General features: G+C 38.3%; 1 protein-coding gene and 1 non-coding gene across 2 annotated transcripts in view; both read left to right on the forward strand.

The window, feature by feature from the left end:
• The first annotated feature begins 809 nt into the window (after window positions 1–809).
• The window catches only part of LOC141657451 (uncharacterized), a 43,240-nt gene continuing 30,966 nt past the window's right edge, over window positions 810–13,083 (forward strand). The window contains exon 1 of the mRNA XM_074464700.1: window positions 810–2,783. Coding sequence (XP_074320801.1) covers window positions 1,352–2,014 — 663 coding nt within the window. The 5' untranslated portion in view covers window positions 810–1,351 and the 3' untranslated portion in view covers window positions 2,015–2,783. The remainder of the gene's footprint in view (window positions 2,784–13,083) is intronic.
• LOC141658096 (small nucleolar RNA R71) lies at window positions 10,131–10,237 on the forward strand. Its single transcript, XR_012549003.1, has one exon. It is a non-coding gene; the product is annotated as a small nucleolar RNA R71 (small nucleolar RNA).

The following is a 13,083-nucleotide window of genomic DNA, read 5'->3' on the forward strand; positions in this document are numbered from 1 at the left end:
GAAATCTAAAATATTGAAAGTAGTGATTTTCGTAGTACCTATTTTTCTCATTACATTATCCAAAAACACCTCTTTACAATGGAACAATTTTAAAGTAAGAATCGGATTACAGCACTAAGTGGATTATACATCTGATTTAGTACATCAGATTGGTATAGTTTTTTAGCATTAAGATAAAATTTTTGAGTTTTAATTTAAAATTTTTGAGTTTTATTATAAAGTTTGAGTTCATTTACTTAAACATTAATCTCAAAAAGTTACATTATAACTCAAAAAAATTGCATATAAACTCAAAAAAATTTGATTTGTGACATCATAAAACTAAAATGTAATTTATAAACTCTATAGAACTCAAAAAAAAAAAAATACACAAAAATTCAAAAAGTCATTAAATGTGAGGTAGTACATCTGATGTACAATCCTTTTTCTCGGATTACAGACCACTGACCACGGAAATTGATATGAAGCCTCGATCTTCTCTCTCAATAAACACTCGTGCAAAAATCCTATTGGTTTAACCTTCGAACCCTAAATATATGAAATCATCATTCACAGAGACGTTCTCAAACCTTGAGTCGTTAGATTGAAATCGATAGAAAGTAGGACATTCTGTTAAATTAGCCCAAACTTTGGTACACCATATGAGAAGTACTCCTCCTACCTTAACTGATGTTTTCCTTGAGGAAAAACATAGAATTGATTTTTAAGAAGTCTGGAGTTAGCACGGAAATAATATTATAAATAGATAATTATAGATGACTTCATATTAGCGTTTGATATATAAAATTAAAATAAAAAATGCTCATCATAAAAATGATTCGAAATGAGAGAGATGAGAGCTAGAGAGAGAAAGCGAAAAACCTAAGAAAATTAAAAAAAAAGTATAGTTTTGATTTCTGCGCCGTTACTGAAAAAATGATTGTAATAAAATCTTCTCAAAATAAATTTTCTCCTTTATCTTCTTTATCGACAGCTTCTAAAAATAGCAATAAAGCGTCTTCATCTGGCTTGAAATCGGTTGTTGTAGCTGCTCCTCCTCAATCTTCGACGGTGGTGCTTGGGAGACCGGGAGGAGAGGATACTTCGAAGACTAAGGCGGTGAATGAGCTTGTTGGTGTTGCACCATATGACTTGGAATCTTTAGCACCATGAGAATCATGGTGGGTGGACCACGGTTGGGCGAGGTAAGACCATTTTAGAACCTATTATTGAGGAACCTAGTAATTTAATTCAGTTTACAGAGGCGGATGTAAAGGATGAAATTAATTGTTGGAAAAGCTCTATATACTATTTTGTTCTGGGTGCAAATTCTCCCTTAGAGGTTCTAGATGGTTTTATAAGAAGGATATAGATGAACCATGATGTGGATAAAGTCTCTTTTATGCCTAATGGAATATTTGTGGTAAGGTTTAAATCTGCGCGAACGAAGAATATTGACCTCCAACAGGGTCATTATTTGTTTGACAATAAACCTCTAATAGTTAGACCATGGAGTGAGGATGTTGAGTTAGTGAAATCTGATGTTAAAGAAGTCCCAGTTTGGGTTAAACTGCATAATCTGCCTTTGAAATTTTGGGGTAACTGTATACCTAGAATTGCAGGTCTAGTTGGCAAATATGTAAGATGTGATACTGCAACTGTTGCCAAAACGAGACTAGGGTTTGCTAGGGTTATGGCGGTTATGCCTTTTGGTTTGAAAATACCCGAATTTGTGAAGTTTTTGGATGAGGAAGGACATGTGATTACTATTAAGATAGAGTTTGAGTGGAAACCAATTCTTCGTAAGCACTGTGGAGGGATTGGCCATGAAACTGCTACATGTAGGAAGCCTAAACCAAAAACTAAACCTAGCGTGGGGAAAATGCAGTGGAGACCTAAAACTATTCCAGAGAAGCAACCTGTCAATGTAGATGTTGTTCCTAAGACCATAGCCAGTGTTGATGAGAATCCTTCTATTATTAAAGTGAATGTTACACGTGGAGAAACAACACAATTTACTGGTCTCTTGGAATAGGAATGGGAAATATACTATGGTGGATACTCTTGTAAGACCCATTGCCGGATTGAGTAGGCAGGAATTGATTGATGCTGGGAGCAGTGTTAGCAAATTTGGGCAATATACTTTCCATGATGCTCTTAATAATGTTACTCCAAAGTTTGGAATTGGGACAAAAGGTAGTGCATTACCTCCATCTGGGGGTAATGCATAACATTGGATTTTGGAACATTAGAGGATTAAATAGTCCAGCTAAGCAGACTACAATCAAATGGTTTCTCCACCAATATCCTGTTGGATCATTTGGTCTCCTTGAGACAAAGGTCAAACTCTTTTCTCTAACCTTTGCGAGAAACAATATTTGTGCTAATTGGTGTATCTCAACAAATACTAGGTGGCATAAGGGGGAAGAATATGGGTGATTTGGGACCCCTCAAAGTTTCAAATTCAGTTTCTTGGGTATAATGCCCAGTTTATTAATATGAAGGCTATGGATTTGAGTACTAGTGAAAGCTTTTTCATAACAATGGTGTATGCCTTCAATGAGTGTGAAGATAGATTCCGTGGGACAGATTATGTGCTTTTAAGGTTGATATTGGTGAACCTTGGGTTTTATGTGGAGATTTTAATACTGTTCTCAGTCCCTCATAGAGGTTAGGTGGTTTATCTAGTGATCGAGGAGGAGATTTATGATTTTAAGTGTAGTGTGGATAATTATGAGCTGTCTGATAGTTCTGATATTGGGTCATTCTATACTTGGAACAATAAGTAGGATTCCTCTACTAGAGTATTGATAGGCTTATCGCGTACCTATGCAAAGATAAATTCCCTAAACACAAGTTAATGTAGTAATAGGGGTCGAACCACAAAGAAACGGGAATTACGTCGTGAATTGCTATGGGTAGATTCTTATCAAGGTCGATTTCGCTTTTGATTTGGTTTGTTTGTTTGATGATTAATAGAAATTATGATGTAAATTATATAATTAAAAGGAGAGTCTAAGGGGTTCGGGTCACACATGCAAGGGTAAACATATGATCATGATAAATTCGGTACTAATAACATTGTCAATTGCTTAGGTTTAAAGATACCCACCTTGCGGCATTAGCATCAACTATAGACCGGGTCCTAGAGAAACTCTCGTCCGTGACTAGGTCGTCCTACTATACATGCTTAGTCTAATTCAATTCCGTGCCTCTCGACTTATAGAACGAATGAACAAACTTAATCATTTGAATAAGGCCTTAAACAAAGATTAAACGTTATGGCACAAGCATGTGATAGAAGCGATATGAAAAATATTATTATTGACCTATTTTATTATGTTGTATATTTGATATATGCATGGCTCTCCTAGCCCTTAGACTAGGAAATTTAGCTACTCATATTAAGGTGCAAATTGTAAACTATATAAAGAGAAATGACAAACATGGTTGAGTGATTTATATGAACTAAATGTTTTAACATGTAAAAGAAATTAAACTAAAGTAATCTAAATGGAGTGCTTAAATATAAACTAAATATAAACTAAATAGAAATGTAGACTATAAGTAGGAATACCTTAAAGAGATGAACTTGTATGGAAGAAATGTATAATAACCAAATGCTTGAATAACAAAATGCTTGAAAAATAACTTGAGTACAAAATGTTGAAAGATTAAACTAAAGGAAGACTTAACAATTTGTAAACTAAAATGAGAAAACAAATGAGAGAGATTATAATGCTTAAGGCTATTGTATAATAAAATGAGACGTAAGAAATTGGATGCCTAAGTCTTGGAATGCCTCTCCTATTTATAGGAGAGGAAGAAGAAACGTAAACAATCAAGGTGCATGCGGCCCGGATCGGGGTTGGGTGGCCCCGATCGGGGTCGTGGTTATCCGGGTATTTTGGCTTAAATTCTTGTTTAATGCTTGAAGGAATCCAATGTTTGCGATAAATGATCCTTAATGCATCCGGTTAATGCTTCATAAATCCTTTTAAGAGCATCCAAATGAGCATCCTAAGCTTTGATATTTTCCACATGATTTTTGGACTTCTTATTGGGCTCTTTGTAGGATCATTTTACATTTCTCACACACACTTGCTTGGGCTTGGAAATACCTTTCATTGTCATGCTTAGTCCATCTTGTTTCCACTTAGCTTAGTGAACTTGGTGTATGCTAATGTGATAGGAAAAAGCCTCTAAATGCTTAGATTCCTACAAAAGGTAACAAATGCAAACAATACACCTAGAACACAAGATTAGCTCACAATATACTAATTAAAGTACGATAAACAATAGAAACCGAGCTAAAATGAGGGTTAGAAGTATATATAAAATGAACATATCAAACTCCCCCAAGCTAAACCCTTACTTGTCCCCAAGCAAGAAACCAAATCCCATCACTACTACAGATACAGGCTATAACAACGGTAAAAAACCGTTGTTATATAAAAAAGCGGACGTTGTTAAAGCGTCCGTTGTAGAAGGTTTTAACAACGGTTGGTTTACTTAACGAAACCGTTGTTAAAACTATTAACAACGGTTTTATGTATAAAAACCCGTTGTGGAAAGTGTGACTCAATTTTGGGGGGAAAGTTATAACAACGGGTTGTAATATACAAAACCGTTGTTATAACTAAAGACAACGGGTTGTTTCGTAATAACCGTTGTTGTTTGTTCTTAAAAAATAAAAAAAATTAAATTAAATATTACTAGATGCATGCATAATTACGGCCTGTTAGAATTCCGATGCATGCATTATTACTGACATCACTGTACATATGAACGGATAATATGGAATGAGAAGGGTTAGTAATAGGATTTGAAGCAGCATTATTGAGAGATATGATGATGATTATTATGGCACAACTTCCTAACATATATATTAATTAAAAAGCAATTAACTCAACCCACACATTGCTTAGTATAAATACATTGCATATCTCAACTAACATTTCCATTATCTCATATATTCATCTCCAAACTCTAACTGTTAAAACAAACTCTACTTAATCTTTCAAATCAAACTCAAAAAACTCTAACAAAATGAATGATTTCATCCTAAAGACTCTTACCATGATCGAGAACAACAACAACTTCATCCGCCGGTTCCTCCATATTGAGGAAAGTTTCAGGAGCTACCTTGCGGAAGCTCGATCCGCACTGAAGCACGCCAAAGAAAATGGCTTGACGGAGCAAAGCGATTGCGGCTATATGACGATATAGCAACTGCTGAACGGAACCTCCAAATAGCCAAGGAGGAGAGGACGGATACGATAGAGCACAATAAGATCCTCCATGAAAATATAAGAATTGCATTTTTACATATGTAATTTTTTTTTTAATTTATGTATTTATAAATATATATATATATATATATATATTAATTATGTTTATCTTACTTCTTCATCTTGCTTCTTCATTGTTTTAGTAACTAATTATGCGAACAATACTTAAACAAATAACATAATGGTCGATAAAAACACATACATGCAAAAGAAATAAATAGAAAAAGAAAATAATGACGATGAAACTAACAGTGACGGCGAGATTTACCTGATAAATACAGAACGTAATAGACGATGAAATCACAGTGACGGCGAGAAGATAAAGCGACGATGAGAAAGAGAGAAATAGAGAAAGAGAGAAAGAGAGTGTGTATGTGTTTTGTGTTTGTTTGTCTGCTGTGTTTGTGTTTGTGTATTAAGGGTTGTGTTTTGTGGCTGCAGAAGACTTCTGTTTGTGTGGTTTATAGTATGGAAGGTATTGACAACGGTTATTAAACAACAACCGTTGTGAAATATGTTTTAACAACGGTTGTAAAAAACACCCGTTGTTAAATAAGTTTTAACAACGGGTTACAAAAGTAACCGTTGTGATTACTTTTCACTAACTTTGCGCCAATTTTGCGCCAAATTATTAACAACGGTTGTGCATGTGTGACCCGTTGTTAAAACTAATAACAACGGTTTTTATAACCATACCCGTTGTAATTGATTTTAGTAAAATTCGCGCCATACATTCTACAACGTCTATTGTGATTTTCGTGAATATTCGTTGTTAAAGGGGCGTTGTAGTTGCCTGGATTTGTAGTAGTGCATCAATTGCAATATCCCAAACATGCTAAGCATAATGATTTAAAAACCCGAATCAACATGGGCAAGGAATAAAGCAAAACATGGATGAGATTTACACGACGGCGTAGCATAGAAAACTTTGAATGAACCTTTAAGCTCTTGCATGATCTTTTGACTTATGGACTCTCACGGGACACTCAAACTCTTTTATATGTAAAAGGACAATTTTGTGAATGAACACTCAACTATCCTTGACTTATAATAATGTGCCCGCAATCTAATATGGTAAACAAGTCAAAATTAGCAAGCAAAGACAATCAAATGTAAGCATGATAAAGAAGCCAAATGGGTAGGAAGAAGGCAAATAAACATGGGTAAGAAAGGGGAACAAAAAGAGTTATGATAATGTGGAGCTAAGTCAAGCTAGCAACTACCAAAATGCAAGGATGCTCAATCCCAATTTTAACCCAATTTTCAATTCAAATCATAAGAAAATTCTCCAAAATAATATGAATAATGCTTGAGAATTTCTTACATCTTTTCTTCTTCTCCATTTTCAATTCAATGCATACTTCTTTTTTCATGCTTTTTTCTTTCCTTTTTCTTTCTTCATTTTTTCATTTTCATTTTCTTCATTCTCATTTTTTTTCAATTTTTTCAATTTTTTCATTTCTTTCATTTCCTTTCTTCTTTCTTGAGCATTAAGACCAAGCTCACATGATTTCCAACAATAAACAATATCCCAATGAGCACCCAAACACTATCCAACTAAGCTACTAGCTCAACAAGGTAGGCAAGTTATAATGTAGCTAGGGAAAAATTGTTTGTGAAGGAGTCAAGAAGGCAATTATATTCATGTGAATGGCTCTAAAATGCTATAACAAGTGAATGCATGCTTACCAAGAGATGACAAGAGAACCATACTTGTGCGTTTTGATGAAACACACATTATAAGGAGACACCTACACTCACCTAAGAGAGACCGGATATGGATGCATCGGTCAAAAAGAGGCTCTACTTTACCATTTTGTAGCTTGCCACAAGTCAAGATCAAGCCTATTCGGTTCATTCTCCATCTCCTACCTACTATGTCAAGACATCCCCATGTAGCTAATATCCCAACATGAAAGAATGAATCATTAGCAACAAGCCATTATTAGGATAAGCAAAGAGGAAAGTAGGCTACAAGCAATCACAAAGCAAAAATTTCTCTCAAAAATTTTCAAATTTTTTACACTACATGCAAACTACGCTATATGCAAATGCAATATCTCCCCCCAAGCTAAACATCACATTGTCCTCAATGTGCCAACTATCCAAATCACCCAATCAAACCATAAAAATGGCTCAAAACACAAAACAAGAAGGACTAGAGGTTATGTTTAATGGGTTGCAAGATCTAAACTAATATGCAAAGCAATGAAAAACATACTCGACTTGCTAGCCTCCCCCAAGCTAGCATGAACTCGGGGGATGGAGATGTTTCCTTGTGATCTTTAGTGAAGAAATGTGAAGAAACGAGAGAGAAAGGAGGAAATGAGTACTGTCGGGTATGCTTGAATGATAGAAAGAAATCTATCTCTTTTATTTTTTTTACCCGTATAAAGCAAAGGCCAGGAACTCACAGAACCACGACCCCGATCGGGGCTGGCAACCCCGATCGGGGTTGACCTCCTCTTCGGGTTTTGACTCTTTTCCGCATTCGATTTTAATTCCTTCTCGTTTCTCGAAAACCACGTCCCCGAATGGGGATCTTGTATGGGACTGCGTGCCAGATTCTCTTCCAATTCTTCTTCCTTCATTTTCACCTAAAAATCACAAAAAGAAAAATCGTCAAGTCGAGTATTTTATTTCTAAACTACGAAAAATAATAAAATGCAGAAAATTAAAAACAAGAACAAATAAAAGCAATAAAAAGCTTGGGTTGCCTCCCAAGAAGCGCTGGTTTAACGTCCCGCATGACGTAAGAAGCTAATTGATTCGAGTTTTGTTCTTGAGCTTGCCACCAACCAAGCTCCATGTCATAGCTCCTTTAGCATTCCGCAACATTTGAAAATTTTCAAATAAAATTTCCCTTTCTTCTTTTTGGCACTCTTAGCAATAGTGCCCTTAGCATCGTCACCTACAAAGCAAACAACACCCATATCATCCTCCAACGGATCCATTAGTAAAGATTCAAGCGTAGTAGAGGCATAAGAAGAGTCCACAGTGCTAAATAAATAACAAGACTCTTGTAACATCGGGCTTCTAATGGTGTTGTTTTTGCTAAAGGAGACCCGGTCATCACCCACTTCCAACGTCAACCTCCCATTTTTCACATCAATTAGCGCACCCGTGGTGCGTAAAAATGGCCTACCCAATATAATTGGGGTTTGTGAGTCCTCGGCCATATCAAGTATGAGGAAGTCAACGGGTATGAAAAACTTGCCAACTTTGACGGGTACATCTTCTAAGACACCTAAAGGTCGCTTTAAAGAATGGTCCGCCATTTGCAATGTGATACTTGTGCATTTTAAAGCACCCATGTTAAGTTTTTCACAAAGGGAATAAGGCATGACACTCACACTAGCACCTAGGTCGCAAAGGGCCTTATCAATGGTATATGTGCCTATAATGCAAGGAATAGAATAGCTACCAGGGTCCTTAAGTTTCGGGGGAGACTTATTTTGTAAGAGTGCACTACACTCTTCGGTGAAAGCAATGGTCTCAACCTCATTGAAGGATCGCTTCTTTGAGAGGATTTCCTTCATAAACTTTGCGTAGGAGGGGACTTGGGTAAGTAATTCTAAAAATGGGACGGTGACTTGTAAATTCTTACAAACTTCTAAAAAATTACCGAACTTACCTTCCTCCTTATGCTTTTCTAGACGATGGGGAAATGGTACTTCAACAACTTCCTTTGGAGGAGCATCCTCCACATCTTTCACTTTCTTTTCCTTATTGGGAACACTCACCATCTTTGAAACGGCATCACTCTCCTTAGCATTGGGAGAGACTTCTTCAACAATCACCTTGTCATTATCTTTGGGCAATGGGGGCTCAACATTCTTGGCATCAAGCTTGCTCTTCCTCTTTAGCATCAACAACCGATGGGGAAATGGTACACGGTCCCTAACAAGAGGCTCTTCACTAACCTTCTTTTTATGATTTCCCCCAAGCTTGGCCTTTTTAACAACTACCTCATCATCCAAAGTCATGGATGGCCCATCATAGTTTGTACCACTTCTCAAGGAGATAGAATTGACGGTCTCGTGTGGTTGCTCACCTTGGGGAGGTAGTTGACCGTTCTTCCTTTGAGAGTTAGAAGTGGCTAATTGAGCCACTTGTTGTTCCAACATCTTGACCGCGGCACTATGAGCTTGATCATTTTTATGAATTTGATCCAATAATTCCCTTTTCATTTGGATTATCATGCCCTCGAGCTTACCAACTCCTTGATTGTTTTGTTGTGCATTTTGTGGTGGATTTTGTTGGTAATTGTTTTATGGGGGCCTTTGTTGATTTTGATAACCCGGTGGAGGGATATACTTTTGTTGTTGAGGAACATAGGCATTTTGTTGTCGTGAGGGTTGAGGGTTAAGTACATTATTGCTAGTGTAAGACAAGTTCGGATGAAATTTTGAATTCGGGTTATAAGTGTTGGAAAATGTACCCGGTGGATATGAACTTTGTCTTAGAGCTTGAAAAGCATTTACCTCTTCAATGGGGGCTCGGCAATGAGCAGCATAATGACCTGCACCTCCGCAACCTTCACACACAACGATTTGGCTTGTTGAAGACATGACATTGAGTTGTTGAAGGGAATCTTTAGCATCTCTTTCCGCCAATTTTTGTTGGAGCAAGGCAATTTGAGCTAGCAAAACGGAGTTGTTGGAGGACTCTTCTTTACCTTTTGAAGGCACAACTCGGGAATTGACATATTGTGCATCATGGATAGCCATAGATTCAATCGTGGCATGAGCAAGGTCGGTGTCAATTTGATCAAACCGCCCATTGTTGACGGAATCAAGAATCCTTCGGGACTCGGCACAACATCCATTGTAGAATGTTATTGCTAGAAACCAATCATCTAGCCCATGATGTGGGCATTGCCTTTGAAGCTCTTTGTACCTCTCCCAAGCCTCATATAAGCTCTCAAGAGCTTGTTGACAGAATCCGGTGATTTGACTCCTCAAAGTTTGAGTTTTCTCTGGTGGAAAAAACTTTTGATAGAAGGCTAGAGCCAAAGTATCCCAATTGGTGATTCCCATGGTGGTGCGGTCAATGATATTGATCCAAAGCTTGGCCTTGTCCTTCAAAGAAAAAGGGAAAAGTATTTCCCTTATTTGGGCTTGAGTGACGCCCGTTTGCCGGATCATGGAGCAATAGTCACAAAAGTTTTGCACATGCAAATTGGGATCCTCCAAAGGACTTCCCCCAAGTTTCTTCCTCTCCACAAGGCTAATGAAAGCTGGTTTGATCTCGAATTCCGGCGCGGTAATTTGAGTGGTTGTGATACCGGCCGGAAGCATGGCCGCGGTGGGCTTTGAATGATCGGAAAGTTTCACCATCTTTTTGGTAGTAGATGGTGGTGGTGGTGGAGATGATGAACTTGAAACCTCCTCCTCTTCAAGGGTTTCTAGATCGTCTAAGTAAGACTTTCCAGCACTTTCAACTTGTATGGGAGAAGAGGCCTCTTTCACTTCCTTCCAAAAACGTCGTCTTCTCCTAAAGGTTTTCTCGGGATCGGAATCCGGTGAAAGAAATTCTCTACTACGAGAGGACCTGGCATAAGACAACAATTTCTAGGAAAATGATAAGTAACGGTCTCAAGGAACAAGTGTTCCCCAAAACAAAGGAAAACAAGATAAAAATCGACAATTCAAAATGCAATAAAACCGCTTCCCTGGCAACGACGCCAAAATTTGATAGGCTTATCGCGTACCTATGCAAAGATAAATTCCCTAAACACAAGTTAATGTAGTAATAGGGGTCGAACCACAAGGAAACGGGAATTACGTCGTGAATTGCTATGGGTAGATTTTTATCAAGGTCGATTTCGCTTTTGATTTGGTTTGTTTGTTTGATGATTAATAGAAATTATGATGTAAATTATATAATTAAAAGGAGAGTCTAAGGGGTTCGGGTCACACATGCAAGGGTAAACATATGATCATGACAAATTCGGTACTAATAACTGTTCCGGGTGTAATTCCGGAGCAGGATTTGTTACCACGTAAGCTTGTAGAATGATGACTTTGCTTGACTCTTCCTTTCGGCGTCTCCTGAAACAATGAACAAACTGAGGGCTCGGCTTGGTACCGAGCGAACTCACTCCGACGCTCAAGTCAGTGAACTTAAAGGGATTAAGTTGTGTGTTACTTGGTAAAGTATATTGTAGAGAGATAAGGGAGTTTGTACCAGATTAATTGTGGATTATTAGCTTATTTTCGGATCCGTTCCTCAATGAGGGTTGAGGAGTATTTATAAACTTTCACCTTTTGTCACGTAGTGGCCAAGTGGCCAAGTGGCTAGCAGGTGGAAAGACTGTTCTACCCTCGGCCGAGGGACCCATGGCAGGCCGGCGGGCCCTGTTGACTCCATGCCGAGGGATCTTGGATGTGAGTACGCGGATGTGTATCCTACCGGCTAGTTGCCTAGCCGAGACCCAGTGACAGCCGACCGGGCATTGCGTCGGTTAAGTTGTCCAAGGTGTTGACTTCTTTGTGGATATCTTTGACCTTGCTCAATATGTTGACTCGGTCGGCGGGTGCGAGAATATGCCCCATCAATTTGCCCCCAGCGTAGTCTATGCCGTGGTATGGACCTTCGATGAGTGTTGAGCGTATTCTGCGCAAGTAAAAATATCTGCCCCGGCTTCTTCTTCCTCGGCTTGGTTCTGCTTAGGCCGTACCGTATCCCCCCTCCACATGGATGTGTAAAGGGCATCAAATGTACAAAAAAAAATGGCGCTGGCCGAGACCGAGGTTGTGAGTGCCGTGTGCTTTTGATTGCCCCCAGCCGGTGCTGCCAAGCTCGATTGAACAGCGGGCCGTTTGGCAAGTAGATACCAAGGATCGTGTTGAAGAAGATACGTCGATTGGCATTCTGTCAAGGAGTGTGTTGAAGAAGTTTTGTAACTGTTTGCCGATTGACATTCCATGGTGTGGACAGCGGGCCGCCCACGGGGGCGCTTGGTGAGAACGAAACAAGCGTTTGCATTTTGTATGGAGTCGCCACCAATTTTTATGGGAAATTGGAACCGTTCGAGTACCTCGTGTCATGTCAAGACACAAAGTAGAGACATGAACACTAAGCAATCGTTACCCTTAGCATTCTATGTCTAGAATGACTCTCGTGGATGCCAATGAACACGGGTGCTCACGGAGATCTGGAGTAAGGGGTGAGGGTACGTATTAGGAAGCTCTTTTGATCGAACACCTAATCCCGCCCGCCTCGATAGCGGCCTCTACTAATGATTAGGGAAGTTATTCGTACTCGATATATCGTCGGCTATATGCATGCAATGCAACATCCATAGATTAATCCTAACATGTGAGAATTAATACTAAGTCGGTTGACACGTAATTAGCATACAATTGGGTCGAAGTAGGATTTAAGTTCAATTACATGTGAAAACATACAAATGATACAAAATACAATAATAATAAAATTACAATAATGGAAATTACAATAATTACATTGGATAGACGATTTATGTCGAAAATACCTTTAAAACGGATAATTTGAGAAAAAGAGATAAAAGAATAAATCAACGAACAAAACAGAAGGTGATATTACGGATAATAGTTAATTAATACGTAAACTAATTAAACTAGGTCGAGCGAAACGGAGTTCGGGGACGAACTCGGCCAGAAAGCGCAATAGAAATGCTGCGTCCTTTGAATAGGCGCGTGACGCTGCGTCTGTTCCTTGGCTCAGTTCTGGCTGTGAAGCCGTAATTGCAAGCCGTTAATGTCAATTGGTGATTGTAATGATCAATTAAGTTATTTACTCGGATGAAAGTGATTAACATGTTATTTAA

This window comes from Silene latifolia, chromosome 5, assembly GCF_048544455.1.
Source record: "Silene latifolia isolate original U9 population chromosome 5, ASM4854445v1, whole genome shotgun sequence".
Classification (NCBI taxonomy): domain Eukaryota; kingdom Viridiplantae; phylum Streptophyta; class Magnoliopsida; order Caryophyllales; family Caryophyllaceae; genus Silene; species Silene latifolia.